We start from the raw sequence: 21466 nt of genomic DNA, 5'->3' as shown, positions 1-21466 counted from the left end.
GTTGTTTTCAATAAGGACAATGAAGACATTGAATGAGAAAAATACAAAACCTGTCAGATTCACGTTATCTATAATACATTTTCAAAATGCAAAGAAATTATGCAAAATAACTGCGGATTTAGACGGATTATATAGAGGAAAGAAAAAATAAACCCTAAAAGATTCGTGCTGTAGCCCATATACGTAAGAAAGCGTGTCCAAATCAAATGTTATCATTAAACGGTCTAACGTTTACAAAGACCATGCCTGATGGATTTGAACGGCGAATTGATATGAAAGGAAGGCAAAGCTAGCCATGGTCAATGCTAAACTTGAATGAGACAGCTAAGATTGCCATCATTGTAACGGTGTTTAGTACATTAATGATGATGATCGTTTGCATATGGTACAAGTTGTCCAAATTACGAGAAGTCATGGATGACCGCGCAACAACATCTGCTTCGAACAAATTGGTAAATGTATTGAATGTATTTGCCTTAGTTTTTTACTGATACATACCGTATTAAATTCGCCACAGTGCCCCCGTTGCACGTGAGCCAAATTTAATGTCATTCTATCGGACAATCATATATAGATGTTGACGCAGCTAGCTATGCCATAAGGAAAAAATATAAATTTTATAAATTGGATTAGACTGTGATTTTACAGTTCTATCACGGATTCGTAAGGACACGAATAAATGTTCGTCCCTATATATGAGTGAACCTTAACGCTCTATTGATATCAATCATAACTCTTAATTCTGATGCATTTAAAAAGGAGTTCATTGGTAGTCTTGGCCCTAATTAATTGGGAGGGAGAAGCACTGTTAAGATAAGCTAGAGACACATTCCTCTCCTCTTTTGAAACATCTGGCGAAAGCCATTTTTTGATGCGTTTTGGGAGTAAGATTTTTGGCAGAATCATGTAGCCCCTAAAACAACTATACGGACTATAGCTGCATGTGGAAGAAATATGAGCACAAGAAATATTAACAATGCACGTGCTTCAGCAGAGAGAGAACGTAAGTAAGTTATACACATTTTCAAAGGGACTCTTCCCACAAGCGCAAAAATCACCAGATCTTTAATTGTATATCAGGGGGATGAAAATAGAGGTGGCATCAGATCTTCCCAGGACATATTGACCCCGTGAATTCGTGCTTAGTTGCATCTAATCCCATCAAGTAAAATAGTTGAACAACAATGTTGAATGCAATTCTAGATTTCGATTGGCCTTCCATGGCGCCGGGAATCAATAAGCTCGGAATGTAGCATTTGCAACGCTGAAAAGAGACACAATCCTTCACACGCTGAACTCTGTCGCAGTCTGCTCTCCAAAGCAACAACAGGACGAAACGATGCTAAGGAAGAAGGAGGCATATCCGACGGACGGTTACGTGATATATCCGAGCGAAACAGCGTTGAGCAGGAAGGATCTGCATTTACAGGAAGATTGACATTCACCGTCGAGTACAAAGGCAACAATGATACCCTCGTTTTAAAACGAATTTTCGCAGAAGACTTATTTCCATGGCAATATAGCAGTACAACCAAAACACTCGTGATGGTGGAGTTCCAGCTAGAGGACTGGTACGAGAAACAGAGGAGTGAGGTACAAACAGGAGTACACAGGTTATCCTATGAACACGAGTTTGAGTTTAATTTACGCGAGGCTGACCTCGCCCAAGGGAAGTTCTCTCTGTCTGTATGGCAGACTGGCGACGAAGAATGTGCGGATATCCTGATTGGACAATGCAACATTGTCATGGAGACAGAAAATATCACATCAGCTCCTGGACAGAGTCGGGAAGTATCTAAGAAATTGTTTAAAAAATCGGTGAGTTTGAAGTTTATTTGCCAGGAATAATATACACCATCATGTTTCATAGATTATGCAATTGCCTCATTATAATTTCGCCTCGTTTGTATGTACGAAAATTGAAAAACCCTTAACTTATATTTTGTCTATAACGAATTTTTTCGTTACACCCAACATTGCACCCTGCGACCCGATTAGCTTTGTGTCTTATTATGGCTGGTATGCCGATAAATAGAAACGCCAGATTCATTCTGGGATAAATTTCAGCGCAAAGGTCAGTCTCAGTTCGAGGAAGCGTTTAATATTTATTATTTCTGCATAAATACAGTAGTTTCACGGTCCTCTGCGGTGATTGCATCCAGCAGCGCGTCATCAGGGAAGGCGGGCTAATTACCCAGGGGCTTATTTGCATCATGTGTGAGATTAGAACTTACGCCGAAATTAATCGCATCACCAAACCATACTGCCGACAATAACCTTTCGCTTCCAGTTTGTATCTAGACTACTCTGTACTATCTAGTACACTAGATCTGGACTACTCTGTTTTCTGTATTCTTCACTTGCTGAATTATATGGCATTACTTCATACTTCCAAAGTACAGTCACCTGTTCTCCGATGCGTTCAGTTTATCTTCCTTAAGATAATGACATATAGGGCTTAAAATGCCGAGCTCGCTTGCTCTCCCCCGCTCGACAGCAGAGCATAGAGCGTGGAATTGACTGACCGCCGTTTTTCCCTATGCATAACTTTTATTTTAAATGTCAGAATGATAGAGTTTACGCCCTGATATTGAACATATACTCACAGCGGTAAATATACAAACATTCGCACCTGTCCGGTATATCAAAAGCTGCATGCATGTGATCAAATCTGACTTACAAGAAAAGCAAATACGAAATATAATTACATATCCAAATAAAACAATCACATTTAATTACAACACCCGTGTATCAACACTTAGACGAGGGAAATTGCCAAACCGAGAACATCGTTGCTCGGCTACAATCGCGTACGACAACAACGCATGAAAAAAAATCAACATTTTACGCTACATCTTTGACCTTAAACTTTAAGTTAAAAATGCATAGCGAATACTACGAGTCTGCCGTCGTTGGCCTGCATAGAAATGGGCACAAATTGGACTAAATCTTCCGCTGATTTCGAAGCAATCCCGACAGATGACGAAAAGTACTATACAGCATTTTATTTCAACGCGATGAAAGTGGTTAGTGTGTATACTACTTCACAATATATCATTTGAAATATATGTATTCATGTAATTATATATCAGTTAGGAAAAGCGATAACAGACAGCCCAGGAAACATTTCTCCATGACGATGTTTCCTTAACATGGGACTGAAGACAAACAGGGCCTTTTTTAAGGAGCCATTTTGAGAGAAAGCAACCCCCCGCATAAAATATGAGCAATGTTATATAGAACATATATATAAGCATGTATCCATGTTGCCAACAATGCCAAAATGCTAACAGGGAGGTGTTATTGGCCTTCAGTAGTAGGCCTACCTCTGAGGGGCCAACTACATCCCCCTGTTTCCTTTCATACTTTGTACGCAAAAACAATATTGGGTGGATACATGCTTGTATGTTTTACATAACATTGCTTGTATTTTAAACAGGGGGATGGATAACTCTGAAACGGATTCCTTAAAAAAAGCCCTGAAGAAGAACTACACGACAGGCGAGAGATACAGGTGGCCTGAAGTGCTCAGTCACCTCAATCTTTTGCAAGTGATTAGCGCCCATGCCTTTGCCTTTGTTGATTACCGTAATCCCTCGGAGGGGGAGTGCACACCAATTTGTCCTTGTATATATAGTTGTGTTTCTCAATAGATGTCTTACATTACATTCCAAATTCAGTAAATTTTGAATTAAATGCAGTTTTACGCTCTTAACATTGAAAGGTGCGTTATCTCATGGACGGACAATATTTCAATTACCTTTTTCGGGCGTCTCAGCCTGTGGAAGAACGCGACGTTCCGAGTCCAGGCCGAAAACGCGCCGACACTTGGCCGAAGTCTGCCAATGAGTTTAAAATGGATAGTCGGATGGTAGGTTATATGTAAAATCTTCGAGTTTATTTTACAAAGAGACTGAAGTCACTAAACTGACTGTATTTGATTAGTTCTAAGTGCATGTAAAGATTTTTCTATATTTTCCATAACATGCATTATCCTATTTGCTCAGTGCTAATAATAGATAGACAAAAAAACAACTTTATCATACACAGCGCCTTTCTCAGGATCACGTAATAGTTTAATTTCACTGATTTATATGCGCAATGCATTCAAGAGTCTGCGTAGGAGGGCATGTTTTATATCCATTCATCGAAAATTAAACCGTATTATAATTCAGTCTATTTTAATAATAATCCTTAATACAAATTTCAACAACTATAAGTATTGAATAGAGGAAATAAAGAGGGATGCTCCTTTTTTCTTCTGATATGTGACATGAGATGAAACTCGTTTGCCTCTCAAATTAAGCAGAGATAAGAATTTATTTCTTGCTATACGGCTGTACGTGCAAGTCTAGCTTTGACAGTAATCGTATATGTAAACGTCTTCTTCTCCCACACATTGTGGGCAAAAACTGTGCGTGTCTGTATGTTGACATATGATAAATTGTGTACATAAATGAATCACGTCCCATCCTGTGACACATATTGCATCCGGCCAATACGCTGTCTGTCATACATACAAACTTCAACGCGCGGGTAAAATAAGAGCAAATATTGAGAGCAAATTTTGAGGAAAAAATCTTATTAAGAGCAAATTTTGAGAAAAAATCGAAGACAATTTGGAAGCTGGATTGTGAGAAGATATGAACGCACAGGTAATCGATAGCAAGATAAAATGTTCATTCACTTCACTGACAGAATTACCAAAAGTATCATATTGTAGGATCATATAACACAGTCGTTCAATTTATATATATAACATATATATAAGAATATTAATTTAATACAGTGCTTTCTGGTGCAAAAATTTATCACGAAGAAAAGCGCGCAGCACGGGTCAACTAAACGTAGTTTATTACACACAAAAAACCTCATTTAATATACAAATGGTAATTATTGCGAAATACCGCGGAAGCCAAGCCAACCTAAATATATGTAGCTGGAAGTATGAACAACTATACGACACTTAAACCTCTAGTATGAACAACTATATTTTGTAATGTGTTGGCGCCAAATTATAAATGGAGCCAAGACGATCGTGCCAAAAATTCAAACGCCAATGAGCAAAAAAGCATGTGTATAAATTATAGTGTACTACCGTAATGGAGGCCTAATTTTATTTCATACGTGCGAGAAAGCACGGCTTACTATTTAAAATTTACATATTAATAATACCACATACAAATACATGTGCATAAAATACATAAAATTTTATAAGTTATTTAACAAGTAAAATTTGTAACAATATTAACTATTCAGTGCGTAATGTCTATACAAAAAACCTGCATGAAGCCTTTTAATTCCAAGTTAGTGTGTATAGGCTATAGCTCTTAAACTACGCCACATGCATATACGGTTAATTTGAAAAGGGTTGTGTCATGACATATCATAGCATATGCATATTAGACGCACAAGGGGTGTTTGGTATCAAGGATATAACAAGTATATCAATAACGATATCGATGAAGGGGAAAAATTGAACAAAAATCAAGTTATCAGTTGCAGTCGTATAAGTCTCTATCACTCGTTGTAACGTCCTCCAACACGAAATGTATTGAGGAAGACACCCCGCCATCCCTTGCTTAAAAAAAATCTTTTCGGAATTGCTAAACTCAGACAAATCATCGCTCAAGCAAATCCCGCAGGAAATGATTGTATTTCAGTGCTTCCGATTACAACACTTTGGAGAATCTCAAAAGCATCGAACGTCGACAGGCAGTTAGTATCTTTAAAGAGCAATTTGTTTCTTTCGTATTCTCTTTTTTTGGGTGTGTTCTCGTTATATGAAGGTTGTCGTGCAACTAAGATAGCTCTTTTAGTTTCAACAGTTCCGCACAAGCCTGCTTCATACTTAAAATTCATTAAACGTGTCATAGCGTATTCCCTATAGTTTCTCAGTCATTAGTCCTACCTGATCAGTGATCAGTGGTGCTCTGGGAACAAGGTAATATTTTGGCCTCATAATTTTAGGAACGAAAACCTTTCCTTTGGCCACACTTTTCGTTTTAATTAACTCGAAAGCAAATTTTGCAACTAACATGCAGCGGCCAGTCCTTTCATCCTTAAACATCCCTGATGGTCATAACTTAATGTCCTCTTCTACTCATAGGAGGAAATGTTAAACCAATTTACAAAACTCTACCTGTTGCCGGATATCAGGTGAATATCAGCCATGGCTAGGTTGTGTATTTCGAAAGAGCAACGGAATTAAGATATTACAGCAAAGCGGCATGTATATAAACACGCGGACCGCTTAGTACAGAAAAATAGCCTTGAAAGTGAAACTTGAAAATGCTAAGATGGGCATTTGTACGAGACGACGAAGTTTTCGCTTAATTTCTAGGCAATCTATTCTTACAACCCAACTAAAACTACCAAAGGTCCATGCAGTCAAATCAAAATAACAAATTCAATGGTCACGTCCATGTATATATTCATGCGCAATTGGGGATTCGAACTTCATGCACGTGCGCATGCATGTGGGCAATGCATGCGTGCATGGCAAAGTAGTTTCTTTCCCTTATTTCTTCCAAAATAGCTTAAAATAAATTAAGGCTTCAAAATATCATGAACAGTTTCCCCTGATTATCTTAACTCCGCTTTTGTCTGGCGTATATATTCAGCACTAAACAATATCGATAATCTTATACGTTTTCGACAAAAAGCAAATTCAATACTTTGGCTGAAAAACAAGCCATTACGGGCAATTACAAGACAATGGAAAAATTCCGAAGAGAAATATTGAACTGAAACGATTAGGATTAGCCAATCATATAGGAAGCCTTTACAAATCTGATCCCATAATCAAAATGACAAAACCCTTTCTACGCGATATACTTGAACGATTTTGCATCGTAGATTACTTATTGCATGCCATACTTTTGATAGAAGTCTGGAAAATTATGTAATACTGTGTATTAAATGTATACACTGATACAAGTGACCGCTGGTAACGCCTGACATCGACAAACTTTAATGGGGTTGAGAGATACGAGCTTTACTCGGGTTGCATTTATATTTTAACTCGTAACTTGGTCCACGATGTGCGTATTTGAAATTTAATGACATTGTCAACAAAACTTTAATGAATGTGGTCGGCCATTTTCCTAATTTCCCGTTACTGGGATTCCCAAATACTACGGTAAATTTGAAAAACTATCAAAAAACATTGAACCGGAGCAGCAACGCGAAAGAGGGAAAGGTAGGCGCTGTAAATTGTTCACACGGTTTGGTTTACCTTGGTGATATGGGGTTGAAGGAATGGCCATTACGGTTCTTATGGCCACATCAATTCCACATGTATATTGTTTGATCAACAGACTTTAAGTATCATATTTGTATACTCTATAAACCGTACTAAGCCCATAACTAAGTCTACATAAAAAGATCGGTTAGAAAAACACGTTTATACTATAGTATATAGGCTTCGTGTCGAACTTCAATTTAGCTTGATGTTCAAGGAAGACCTGTGTAGATACAGTGATGAGGGTATAGTAACCAAGCATGAATATAGATATTGGTTAACAGATGACCAGCGAGTCAGTTGTCATACTTTTTGCAAACCAGTATATAGACGTGTTTTCCACACTAGTAGAGAGATGTTATTTATTAGATGATATGTTACCATTAACATATCAAGTGCTATAAATGCATGTTGTGATATGCCAGTGATGGAGTTATGCTGTCCTGCAGGCAGGACAATCAGCTATATCTTATAGTGACCGTACTCCGTAGTTTGCATGTCGACATAGTTTTGGAGCAAATTTACTAAAAACCGCGTGAAATAATACGAGAAGGACCCCCGGGGGAAAAAAAAATAAATATACATATATATATATATATATATATATATATATATATATATATATATATATATATATATATATATATATCCGTGTCATATTATAAATATCAGTGCATGCATGCCTGTGACTTTCTTATGAACTTCGGAAAGACGCTTAATACATTAAAAACATTTTATATATTAATTATATTATTATATTATTATCTTATTATATAGCATTAGTTTAACCTACATAATCCTATTCAACCCTCATTAACAAACGTACAACAATAACCGGTACACGATAAGCACTTTCGCTTTGTGTGACCGACTGTCTAAACACAATACCTCTAAGCTCTAATCTAACGTTAATAGACTTTAATATGTTGAGCAAGAACTGATCACTTTAAGTCTTTGCATGTATAGTTGTGTACAGCGTCAAAGATCCCCTTGGAAGTGGTCAAGTTCTAAGGCCATGTCCTATAATGACTATATTTCTAATTTAAGATTTTATAACATGTATACTAGCAAGGACGAATATACACATCCAGTATCGGGCAGACATCATCCACGACCTGGTAACCTTTTTAAGCTGAAGCTAACCATATTTCATTCCGAATAGGCCTTAATTTATTCCGAATATGTTCTGTACATGCAGTAGAGATGCATACTTTAGTCAATTGTACATCATGTATAAATATATATACAATTTCGGAAGAAAACAAGTAAGAGTCGTTTGCATGGCGCGTCATCAAATACGTAGGCCACATTATAGGGGGTATATTGGGAGGGGATATACCTCCAGTGATCGAAAAATACAAAATGCCGATACGTCAAAAAAACACACGAAAACGTCATCTCTAAATACCATGTTATGACGTCAATAATGGTAGTGTGTGGATTCATAAACATTAATCGATGTGTTCAAGAAAGTAAAAAGAAGTCAGAAAATCAAATTACCCCATAAAAGTGGGTTCACACGAGTGAAATAAGCATAAGCATAAGGAAAGACAAAAGGTAAAGCAATGAAATGCAATGAAGCGTGCGAAACAAGCTTCGACATAAGCACAAGACTCGAAGCATAAGCGAAGCTGGAACAAAAGGCGTTTGAAGAGAAAATTCCCTTGGCTCTGTCTTTTTGAACCTTAGAGGAAATATTTCTTTTGTATTTAAATCTTTTAGGTATACTCTATCTTGTTAAACCACACGAAAAGACTACCAAACCAATGGCAATGGCAACCGACTTTTTGAAATATTTGTGATAACCTTGCATGACCCTGTGCTCCAATACTAACCTCTCTAATCAAATGACAATGACGTGACATTAAATTAAAACCAGTGACCAGTGTTAATTCGACTGAAAACGCTCCTAAACACGTAACCATAGTGTTCGTATGACGAATACATTGCATAATAATTGAGGCAAAATCTAAAATAAAGAACTACCAAGTTCGTCGAAGAAAATAGGCAATTGGGATTACCTTTTGAGGCGAAACTAAAGACAATAAATAAAAATGAACGATTTCGAATAAAATTGAACGAGTCATTAGAAAGCAAATTTTACGTTCCATTTCTAAAATTGGCACGTTCACTGGTAAGTTACAGACGGGAGAATCAGGAGATAAAATAGTCCACAGAGCCCAAAGGCCGCGCAATATTACAGCCTACACGTGCAAGTCTCAATTTGTGAAGATGCTTTGGCAAAATGAACCCACGTTAAATATTGTTATTTTCAATTAATGTAATAAGCCAGCATGTGTCCGGCCCACGCGCACGGCTGGTCAATTAACAAATCGTTCATATACGTCATATGTCAGATGATTAAAAAACGGAACGCTTTCGGCGAAAACATTCTGTACGCCTGCGCAGGATGGCGAGGGCGTCTAAATAGCTCAATTTAATGAGGATTGGATCATCAGGATCATTTCTCATCGCGATGATCAGAGGATGGGATAACGAGTTTGGATGCATGACGTTTGGCAACAAAAAGATACTTTTGCCAAGTTAGCCTGACCCGGACATAGCACCCAGAGATTCGTCTCTGCCGAACTTTCAGATCATTATACGATCTAAATAGTGAAACGCTCGCCTATATTCATTTAGAGCATATAGCACCTCTGACAGTTTTATAGGTTATATACGTATACCATATTTTAAAATACGAGTTGATTAAAATGTAAATTAACGAGCCGATGCGGCTCCGACTTGATTAATTTGGACGTATAGTTTGATCCCAAACATAACAATAAAAAACCATCTTGTCGTTTTCCCACAGCGCTGGTTGGAAACAAAGTCAGTGACCCGAGAAAAACAACAGCAAAGTGGTTTGCAAAACACCAAAGACTTTGCTATGCCAGTTTCTTAATCTATCTCCATATACATATCAAAAAGCTAGTTTTCCTCTTTGGTAGATCTGTATAGAGCTAAACATTGAACTTTTAAGAATTAAGAATGAAACTCTTCTTCAGTTTACGTACTTAGGCGAACTACAAATTGACTTCCCATACCAAATGCAATCAACTTCAATTCTCAAGGGCGAGAACAATGTTAACACAAAGAACCTTTGTCTCATGTGACGTCAACACTAGGTCAATAGTCCCCACGTCTTCCTTTTTGAAACCGTGTATATAATTGCTAATTGCAGTTGCTGCATGCAAACGTACATGCAATTGGCGAAGTTAGTTCAACTCGCTTTATACAGTTAAAGGTTATTTCAAAGTCGAAAGTTCATCATGCGAATTTCACTTCAAGACGAAGATTTTGAGGACATCAGCGACGATGATGTAGGATTTATTGTTTTACATTTCATAAATATTTGCTCATAATTTATATTTAAAGTATTAGCTGATCTTGCGATTATCGCGTGGGGAAGACTGTCATTTACACTAAGTAATCTATAGTTCGTATTATAGTAAAGATTTAGAATATAGCAGCATACTGAATTACGGCTATTTCAGCCAAAGTCGTTTGTTTATCAAGTGCGATACAGATTAAAAAACGTTCTGTTAGAAAGAAGATCATTCGTAATTACATCGCCGTAAACTTCCTGCAATAGCGTTCAGAGAGAAATGTTCAGGATTGATAGAGTTATATGTCCCATGCATATTTACACAGTATTTTCCCTCAATTCCAGAGTTGCTTATCCTTTCCCGATGATTATATATACATACTAACCAGAAAGGCAGTGAGGCTTTTCAATATCAGAGACCCAAATAAATATACCAAATCTATCAAACTAATTAACATTTCCTTATTTTCCTACTAACTGTTGCTTCTCAACACGGAACCACGATATATCGTGACCAGCGAATCTGCATGGTACACCGTAATCGCAGCCCCGGCTGTGATACGGGGCACGCAACCTCAAGTTGGCTATGAATATTCAAACATATTACACTTTGTTTATTTGCAGACGAAAAAAGTCGAAACCGAGGTATTGCTGTCGTTAAGCTATCTTCCAACAGCAGAAAGATTATCCGTGGTTGTTATGAAGGCGAAGAACATCGAGATAAAATCAGAAGATGCAATTACAAAAAATCATACCACAGTACCAAGTGAGTGTACTTCCTTATACTTATTTTACACCAAATATTTATATATACATCATATGTACGATGGAAACCCTGACTGGATCGCCAAGAACAGGCAGAACAATTTAGCGCAGACAAAGCTGTGTATAAAACTAAACACGATAAGGTATATTTTAAGGCAGTTTTCCCACCATATCAGTCTCCTTATCAAACTCCATAACAGTCATGTATTAGCATGGATAGGCTATTATCCCTAACTGTCAACTATTACCCTGTCAGATCCCTACGTGAAAGTGTGCCTCATATATGCTGGAAGGAAGATACGAAAGAAGAAGACTTCAGTGAGACGACACGAGAAAAATCCGGTGTACAATGAATCGATGATATTCGATGTGCCGGCGAACTTTTTGCACAAAATCGGATTTCTCATAACAATTGAACATAAAAATTTCGACACAGATCAGACTACAGTGTTGGGGAGGGTTGTCATGGGGTCACCTGTGCATAATAACGCATTACGTCATTGGAACCAAATGCTGGCGTTTCCGAGGCGGCCCGTAGCCGCGTGGCACAAGGTGTTCTATTTGGGATAGTTATGGATGCCTATAGACGTCGGAAGAAAAAGATCCAGAAGTGGATTTCATGGGAGATTTCACGCGGAATATTCCAGGATAAATAATGATAAATAAGAGTATCCACAGATGTACTCAGAGATCCTGAGTTTCACCATGTTCTATACCAGTGCAATTTATAAAATTTGGTTGGGCGTTTATTGAACTTGATAGTCGCTTTCCACTATTGTACATCTATACCGTCTGGCTGCATAAAGTTTTCAAAGAACTGCCATGCCAGCTATAGCGATCAGGATAAGAGCTTGCCTCCTATTTATAACTTTAAAACGTAGTGTAATAATTCGAGTGTCATAAATTTTAATATATTGATAGCATGTAAATATATTAATTATTATATAATAAGTATTCTTTAAAATATTGAATAATATGTGCCTACTATTACGATGTAATAAAACTTAACTCTTAGCAATTGAAAAATGGTTTTCTTCGCGTTTTACATCTATTTTATCTTTTGGCTTGGTACACATAGCTGGTCATGTTTCCTGCATGCTTTACCAACACAATTTGGACCAACCATTACATTTGATGAGTTGAATATAATATTATTTTAAATGTTAAACCGCATAGGGATATATATTTCACATTCACCATATAATCCAGTCTCGCGGGCTACATAAACACTACATAAACTGTAACGTTCAATAAAGCTCGCGAGTCGAACGATGTACCAGTAGCTAAATATATCATACCGAGTAATTCGTTGTGGTTATATAGCGCAATATAGGTTAATACCGCCAGGGCTGATTGAAGTTTCTATCGTTTATGTCGGCACGGTTGACGATCGCGCCAACGCAAGCAACAAAAAGGGACTGGCACTGGTCCTTAATTCGGCTTTAAATTGTCTCCAAAGACAAAGATGGCAGCGTAATAATTCTCAGTTATTGTTTCAGTCTAAAAAGGATTACTGCTAAGATATAGACTATATCTAAAAAACTAACGGAAACTTATATCGTAACTCTGAAACCATAAGCTGTACGCGGAAAGACCTGGACACGAGATTGCGAAACATTTTTAATCAATTATTTGGCGTATATCTTAATCTGCCCAAACGGTCAACATTCTTTGAACAAGTATAGTTTGAAAATTAAAAACTAAAATTCATGATAACATCAAATTTCTCATTTCGAGCAAATCAACATAGGTCATCATCTGCCTTTTAATCCGGTTCTCGCGCCGGTAAGCTTCTCAATGATAATCCAATGGCTCGGTATTGATGCGTCTATATTATTAATATGCCACATTCATTAATATGCAAGCCAAATCGATTGGATCGTTTGTACACTAAGGTGTATGTGTTTAGCCGCTAATTACACAGGTACACATCTTTGTGGCTAACTTAAATATATTTGTATACAGACGGAAACGGCGTCTAAAAACTTTTTTAACTCTTTAAAAGGCCAAAGGCTTCGCGCATTGAAATCGCCAAAGCAGATCTTACTATACGGTCACACGACAGTTGGAATTATTTCAGAATGAAAGAATGTCTCTTAATTAAGGTAAGAAAAGCCATTTTGATGTACGTTTACAATTTACGACCTATCTAAGATATGTGTAATGTACACATTATCTCAAAAACATTTTTAACACTCAACATATCCGAGTAGTCAAACGGCCCTTGAAGATAGCTTCCTATTGTGCCATACTAAATTATCTAAAAGTAAAAAGCTATGTCAAAGATTTACTCGATTTACTATTCCATACAGTAAGTTATTTTATTCGTGGTTTGTGTCTGAATTAGAACCACAACTGAAACGTTTCAACCAGCCCGGTAAGTTCATTTGGTTATTATAGTTTCCGCGTATAGTTTGTTTCACATAAACTTTATATTAAAAAAAAGACATTCAAATTCAATGAAGCCGTTTTGTGCTTTGCTTTCGCTTCTACCACATACTACAAACGTAATTACCCAAAACAAAAACATTTTACTTTTCGAGTTATGGCTTGAGTTGACAGCTCTTTTTCAGGTACACGGTTTATATCATATATACCCGTTCACGCGATTCTTATATTATAGAAAACTTTTTTGACTGGATCCCTCCGTTGGAGGTTTTTCTTAGGTGCTATATTATAAATACAATTGCAGAAAACTGTAATTTTCACACCAGACATATAAGGAAACGACGACTTGATTACAGAATACATACAGAAGGTCCACACAAAAATACACAGAAAAGGTATAATTCGAGAACACAAACATTCTCTCTTGTATATGCATTTAAAAGGCGCATGACATGATGTGCATATATAGTATTGATTTTTTCCATCGATCTTTGTCTTTGATATTAAATTATAAGACACAGCTGGATATTTTCGGCTGTACGACTAATGCTCCTATTTTTAGGATATTGTTTTTAGTGTTGCCCTTGAGATAAATTGTCGAGAGTAATTTATGTAAGCAGGTGAAACATGGCAAAATAGGAAAATTCTGAATTTTTATTTAATGAAACAATCTGCCTGCCGCTTCCCACAATTCCGTCAATTAATACACGTTTGTGGGGAAGTAGGCGGTGCATGGGGCACTTGAGGATGAGAGGGAAAAGGGGTAGGTCCCTTTACCCGCATATATTTTCTCTTGTTCATACTGTCAGTATATGGTATCTGCATATAATAATAGACTTCAACCATTTAAACTTTTTCGAAGAAAAGGCTTCTATAACAGAAATTCAAAAGCCATTACAAAGTCTGTTCCGGCGAACGATCTAATTTTGTCCGATCCTTTCCCCTGGTGACGTATGGAAATAATGGAATATAGTCTGTTTATTACTAAAGCAGGACTGCATCTGCATACTTGTAAAACAGTCGATTTTCTATCGTTTCGCTAACCATTTCAACAGGCTACAAAATATCCATCGGAAGTAAACTGGACTCAAAATAAAGTCATTAGAAGTAAACTGGATGCACAATTCAAATTAGATCGCAAATCAGATCGTGTGAACAATTAAAATATTTTGCGAGCGAAAATTACATATATATTCGAAGTTGTCACTTTGGTACAATAAATATTTGGCAACTATGATAAATTATACGACACTATAATTGCAGACTATATGAATTTAGGGCGTCCTCTTTGGTATATAGAACTCGCAGATAGCAGGTGTTTGTTATAGATGGAAGCCGTGGAACTTTTGAAAGAAATTTATTTCCCCCTAAATTGGGCATTGTTTGGCGTCGTATATGTGGATATAACAAGCCAAATATATACTTCATATATACACTGGAGTTAGGAGTTCGTGTACTTCAGTGTACCACGAGATTCAGATACTGTAGTCTTCTTCACTATAATATGCACTATCACCGCATTGCAAAACGTTGCCACCAGCTGAATGTCTGTTTTTCAGCCATCTCCGATCAAGCATGATCTTAAATCACGACCGTATAGTAAAACACCTTTAACTATCAGAAATGGAAATACTACTCAATATTTTCCAAGATACCTTACTGAGTTCAACAGACGTGGTGAAATAAGAAATGCTTTAGAAATATTGAAATATAAAGAGAAATATATGAGCGAAAGTATTGATCTTCAATAAATTTGATTCAGGTATTTTAAGATTTTACGGTGAGTTTCATGAGTACATATAAATATTGATCATATTACGGTGAATTTGTTTCACAAACTAAATTTATTTTGCTAAATTTATTTTGATTTATAAAATGGTCTTTTAAGATTGTAACGAAAGCACGTTATACGAGTATCACTTAATAATTTCTTCATCATCACAATAACTCCTTAGACTTAATTGGATGGAACCTATTTTAATACATTGGATAGCTCTATGACTAAGTTAATGCAATTCTTAAAAACACTTCTTCCAGATGAAAGAATTAAATATCTTTTGCAACGGCGGTGTTACTATAACTACTACTAATCCCGCTCGTAATGGATACTTCTACCAATTTTAATGAGTTTCATAAGGACCGTCTCTTTATATTCTTTCAGTGAGAATATGAAGCATACAATCAGGGAGAGATCAATGCCGGGGAAAAATAACAACACCTTATCGAAGCCTGGAAATGGCACCGCGGGAAATGACTTAGTTTTGGAACTAAAGAAAGCGTTGCCATGTAAGCAAGATTGTTTTATTTCATTCATACCAACGAACCGACTTTCCACTATATGGTTCCTCTAGGTTCTGCATTAATTTGCTGAATTTAAACCATCAGACATCACGTATACCTATGCCACAGCTTCTGACCACTAATTGGTTACACTCAAAGTTTTTTCTGCCCATTCAAAATGAGCTACCACCTCATAAGGTTTCGAAGATATTTCTTGCGAAGCAATACATAATTGGCATGTACGTTTCGAATTTTGTTTATGTCAGATAGACCCCCTCGCATTGAATTCTAATAAATTTTGTGCACACCATCCCAAACTGGGGCCGTTTGCCACTTTTCCTACTATAGCACAACACTTCGGGTCAGTTTTAGCTCCGCATTGAACTCTTATTTCATGCTCTTTTCTTCTTGATTATTCTCATATATGCAATACAAAAATAATGAATTAATATTAAAAATTTAATGTACTTACTTTTTCAACCGGGATGTTGTATCAACTTGTTATGAAAAAGTGGTGCAGAATCTCCTTGGTCTGGAAGTGTTATGTTTGAGTTTCAGAACCATGCATAGGACGCCCCGCCGTGACAGCAGATTAGCCAAAACATTAAAAAATCTTGCCCCTCTATCTGTAGTTCCACTGTGGGTTGCAGGAGCTCTTGCTGGGGTGCTGATACTTCTTATCCTTGTCTGTCTTGTTTGCATATGCAAGAAATGCTGCTGTAAGAGGTAATGAAGTTTTTTAGGTTCTTAGGTGCATACCATTAGTTTCCAGGCACCAGAGAACAGTTCAGAAATGTTTAAAAATAAAGCAATTGATACAGTGTTCTATGTTCTGTCCTACTGACTGCTGAAGGAAATATTTTAGAGTTGATAGTGGCAAAGGGTTGTAAAGTCTGTGAAATGTAAATCATAGCACTGCAAAGAAATTATCCTTCCTCTCTGGTGAGAAAAGTAGTTTAGAACCAACATATTCCATAACATATTATATATGATCTGTTTGGTTAGGCTGAATGGATGAGAAATGCCTCTAAAGTTCTGGACTGTTTGTCAGGATAGTTTTGAACTTTACGCAGCAGGATAAATTTAATTTTCCCTTCCATGCATTAGTATATGGAATATCAACCGATATACAGGATATCATAAGACAACGTTTGGGATATTGTTTTAGTGTAGACTTATATATAGAAAGAACTGTATTGAAATAGAGCAACTAATCTTTACATTCATTATTTAAATATTAGAAAAGAAGCAGAGACAGAAGCAGAAAATCAGGAGGTCATTGATTTAAAAAGTGTTCAATTGGTAAAAGCAAGTTATCATGAAAAAGTCCAACCTTCAGTGGATGAGTTGGATTATAACAGTGAAGGGTTTGAGGGTGGAGCTGGGTCAGAAGTAGCCATAGGTATGTTAACTCGACATGGTAATTTTTCTCAAACAAGTTCATTCAATATAAATCTCATAACATGTGTAGCTAGTGCAATATACTAATTAAGACATATGGTTTACCTATAGTTGCAATTAAAATATGTATACAATAAAATTAATGATTCACCATGGCAAGTAATCAAAATAACAAAAGTATTAATTAATAGGTTGATAAAATATCATATGCAACTTGCTTTTCAGACAAGTGATTCATTAACTAATTTCAAACTAGTGATTCGATCATTATTTGCCAAACTTACTATTCACAATTTTTGGCTAGAGAAAATATCTTTATTTGCTGCAACAAAACATTTATGGGAGCCATTATATTATATCTCAAGACTATACAACCATTTTTCATTTTCAGGCAGAATTCATTTCACTTTGGCATATGATTTTACTGAAAACATACTATCAGTTGGTATAATTGAGGCAGAGAATGTACCCGCCAAAGATTTTGGTGGATACTCAGACCCTTATGTACGAGTAATGCTTTTACCAGACAAACGAAAAAAATTTGAGACAAAGGTGCAAAAACGGACACTGGACCCAGTGTACAATGAGACTTTCCATTTTAAAAATCTACCATATAGTGATGTCGGTAATCGAATTCTGGCGATGGAAGTTTATGATTTTGATAGGTTTTCTGGCCATGATATAATAGGAATAGCAAAGCTACCTCTCATTGATGTGGACCTGGCACATCCTTTTGAAGATTGGAGGATTCTAACCCCACCTTCCAGCACAGGATGGAGAACGGTAAGATTTGCATGCAGTATAGATGAAGTATAAGTACTATAGATCATGTAAGACTTTACAGAATTACCACCACAGTATGCTAAAGATAGATTAATCCAATACCTTTACCCCAAACTAGAACCAAATCCCTCACTTGTCAGAGCAATTATAGAATACCCTGCCAACACATGCAACTCTTAACAGTGAATGCCATATAGTCTTCTAGATAAATGTACCTTGTTTTATGTTTCTTAATGCATGACTTGGACCTCCAGAGAACAAGAATAAACACTATTTTGAAGAGCAGGGCAATTCTATACTCTAAAATTGATCCTCCAACAGATCTTTGACATAAGTTACATAATGCACTGTATTGGCAGTGTATTCTATAATTGTACCAAATCTCTCTTTTTATTCAGAAAGTAACACCAGAACTAGGTGAAATTTGCTTTGCATTACGTTACGTCCCAGCCAACGGTAAATTACAAATAACGATACTCGAGGGAAAGAACTTAAAAAGCACAGACGAAGGTGGATACTCAGGCAAGTTTCGGACTTTTAGCTCCGACTTTAATTGTACCACTTGACAAGTACCACATAGAGTTTGGAAACGACGAAAGCTTTTACTTGGTTAAATCTTTGGACACTAATTCACAGCTGCAAATGCGTACATCTATGTGCAGATCTAATGAACAAACAACCATGTAGAAACTAGTTTAACTACGGGTTTCTTACCTGAGAAATGTTGCAATAACACAACTCTTCAAACGTCGAAAAAGCCCCACGTGCGAACTGCTCCATACTTTAAATTTTCAGTTCTAAAAATTTTGTATTTCAGCGGTCCAGAAGCTGGCCTATTATATTTCTGGGCTCTTGATCTCAAAGTTTATCTGGATTTATAGCAGATCAGGGGCCGGTTGGCGGTTGTATTTAAACTCTTTCACTCTCACGGTCTCACCCCATTTTGCATGGTTGAATCCTAGTTAACTAAGAAATACACGACTCTCATAGGCAAATTCTGTTTCAATTTCAACTAGAGTTAAAAGTTAATTAGTTTTTTATACAACTGGCCATACATCATGAACAGCTGAACAGCACCAGTAAAATATCTCTGTCACTGGCAGCTGGCCTCAAAATTTAACTGGATATTAAAACTGATATGCTACATTGTCTCCTTTCTTTCCTTTCAATGTAGATCCCTACATGAAAATCTGCACAATCTTTGATGGAAAGCAAGGCAAAAAGAAAAAAACTACGGTTAAGAAAAGGACATTGAATCCCTTTTACAATGAAACTTTTACATTCATTGTTCCCTTTGAAAAAATTGAAGTAACCTCCTTAATGGTAGTAGTTCTAGACTTTGATAGAATGTCCAAAAGTGAAGTTATAGGAAAGACAATTATTGGTGCACTAGCATCAGGTGGGCCAGAACTTAGACATTGGCAAGATATGTTGGCTTCTCCAAAAAAGCCTATTGCACAGTGGCATGCACTAAGTAACTAGAAATAGTCAAAAAAAATAACTGGACTGGTGAATAAACCATTTTTTATTGCAAAGCTACTGAAACTAACCAATTGCTGAAATCTTATTAGATGATTAAAAGCTTCAAGGGTGCCAGGGAATTTTTTAATGTAGGTGCATATTTAATCAGGTCATAGAGACAAGTTATGTCTGGTATGTATGTTTCTGTAGGCCGGACCATTAAATTATTAGCAAGCATGGTCATTAGCTTAAGCCTCCAGAAGTCTAGAGACCTTAACATCTTTAGAGGGGGATATTCATTACAGACAGAGCAAGACGACATACACAAAAAAAGAATTCCATCATCTTTTATGCCTTTTGTAAAAGACCATATATATTTGGCGTGGGAAGACTTTCCAAAATGTAAAAATAAATATAAAGTTCACAACAATAACCTAATGCTGTTCACAATATTATTCATCTTCAATCATCTTCTTCTGGTGGTAATTCAATAGGTCCCAAAGCATGGTGGTGACCCTAAATTTTTAGGTTGATTGTGTTAAAATTCCTTGCTCTCAGCAAGGATTTTTATTGCTAAGTATAAAATGGACATAATCAAATATTGCCCATTGACAAAATGATTTTGTGGGCTTGTTTTGTGCCAGGAAAGCTGGAATCAAACCAGAGTTGAAAAAAAAAATAATCAGTTTTTTGTCAACAGTATCAGTTTTGCAGACAAGAGGTTCTAGCAAATACGATAAGAAAAGCTGGTGCACATTATAATCACAAGATTTACTTGGAAATAACACAGTAGTAAGATGTGTTTGCCTTATGTAGCTATGTATGTCAAATTTCCATGGTTTGATGGTACAAATTCTCACAACTGTCTACTACACAAAAATGAAAGATTCTAGACTGGAGCCTCATCAAACGACTGTGTCTTGGTTAACACATTTTGACCTGGGCACAACTATAGAATACCCTGCAATGTTAACTATCAACCCAAGTAAGTTAGCTTTTATATACGTGGGTCTTAATAAAGTGTTTAAAAAAACTATGGGTGTATCTACTGAAATGTGTTGCTTTAATGCATGGCAGGGTGTTCTATAGTTATTCCTTCTAATATGTAACAACAGAGCAGCGTGACAGCATATCTTCAAACCACTTCACATCAAATGTCATATAACAACTTCCTAAAATAGAGAAGAACACTTCTTGATGTTTCAACCATTGAAAGTGTCTTTATCAGGAGAGTTGGTAAAGTAACAACTCTCCTGATAAATGCCCTTTGGTTGAAACATTGAGAAGTGTTTTCGTCTATTTTAGGCAGCTGTTGTACCACATTGGAATGGATAGCGGCATAACTTGATGAATTCAACATTATATTGTAATAGTACTTACAATGATATCATGATAATCATGTTTCAACCTCCACAAAACCCAAAACCATAAGAAACCTCCTAAGCCTTTAGACCATAATACATGAGCCCGTTTGGGGGCATGGAACATCTGAGTGGAAACCATAGGTCCGAGACTGTATTCAGAGCTACAACGATAGTATTCAAAAGGTGAACAGGCGTACAAAACCAAATATATTTGAGCAACAACAAACTTGTGAAGAAATAGAACTATCACGTTAAAACTATTCACCTTTCTTGCAGCAAGAAAGCTGCTTTAAGGCCAAATTCTGTTCAAAAACGTCCAAAATTAGTGAGAAAAAGTCAAGGATATTTTTTATGTAAAACAAATATGGCGACAAAAAGTGAGTACGCGATAAGATAGCCAGCGGGAAACGCTTTAACAAAATACATACAATGCAAGAAATCCCCCCTCCCTCT

General features: G+C 36.5%; 2 protein-coding genes and 1 long non-coding RNA gene across 6 annotated transcripts; 2 read left to right on the top strand and 1 right to left on the bottom strand.

Annotated features, from left to right (window-relative positions):
- Positions 1–62: 62 nt before the first annotated feature.
- Positions 63–12346, top strand: LOC114520973 (synaptotagmin-12-like). 2 transcript variants are annotated; one of them, XM_028541347.1, is made up of 4 exons: positions 63–452; positions 1204–1818; positions 11196–11337; positions 11593–12346. In XM_028541347.1, exons 1-4 carry the CDS (start codon positions 303–305, stop codon positions 11904–11906), a joined length of 1221 nt encoding a protein of 406 aa, XP_028397148.1. In that variant the 5' UTR covers positions 63–302; the 3' UTR covers positions 11907–12346. The 2 variants fall into 2 exon arrangements, with proteins under 2 accessions (XP_028397148.1, XP_028397149.1); XM_028541348.1 differs by lacking the exons at positions 63–452; positions 1204–1818 and adding exons at positions 2774–3026; positions 3725–3871 and having other exon boundaries at positions 11593–12343.
- LOC114520975 lies at positions 1710–19222 on the bottom strand. The gene is made up of 3 exons (XR_003686745.1): positions 18903–19222; positions 16477–16721; positions 1710–1795 (listed from the first exon to the last, which is right to left on the bottom strand). It is a non-coding gene; the product is annotated as an uncharacterized LOC114520975 (long non-coding RNA).
- Positions 14576–20134, top strand: LOC114520972 (synaptotagmin-1-like). Of its 3 annotated transcripts, none has more exons than XM_028541346.1 (7): positions 14576–15486; positions 15886–16010; positions 16637–16730; positions 17246–17406; positions 17797–18188; positions 18587–18710; positions 19363–20134. In XM_028541346.1, exons 2-7 carry the CDS (start codon positions 15893–15895, stop codon positions 19668–19670), a joined length of 1197 nt encoding a protein of 398 aa, XP_028397147.1. In that variant the 5' UTR covers positions 14576–15486; positions 15886–15892; the 3' UTR covers positions 19671–20134. The 3 variants fall into 3 exon arrangements, with proteins under 3 accessions (XP_028397147.1, XP_028397145.1, XP_028397146.1); XM_028541345.1 differs by having other exon boundaries at positions 14577–15504; XM_028541344.1 differs by having other exon boundaries at positions 14576–16010.
- Positions 20135–21466: the final 1332 nt, after the last annotated feature.

The sequence above is a fragment of the Dendronephthya gigantea genome, unplaced genomic scaffold (assembly GCF_004324835.1).
Source record: "Dendronephthya gigantea isolate DGI-Jeju-01 unplaced genomic scaffold, DenGig_1.0 000018F, whole genome shotgun sequence".
Taxonomy (NCBI): Eukaryota; Metazoa; Cnidaria; class Anthozoa; order Malacalcyonacea; family Nephtheidae; genus Dendronephthya; species Dendronephthya gigantea.
The sequence above is the reverse complement of the archived record's forward strand: the minus strand, read 5'-3'. Positions and strand labels throughout refer to the sequence as shown.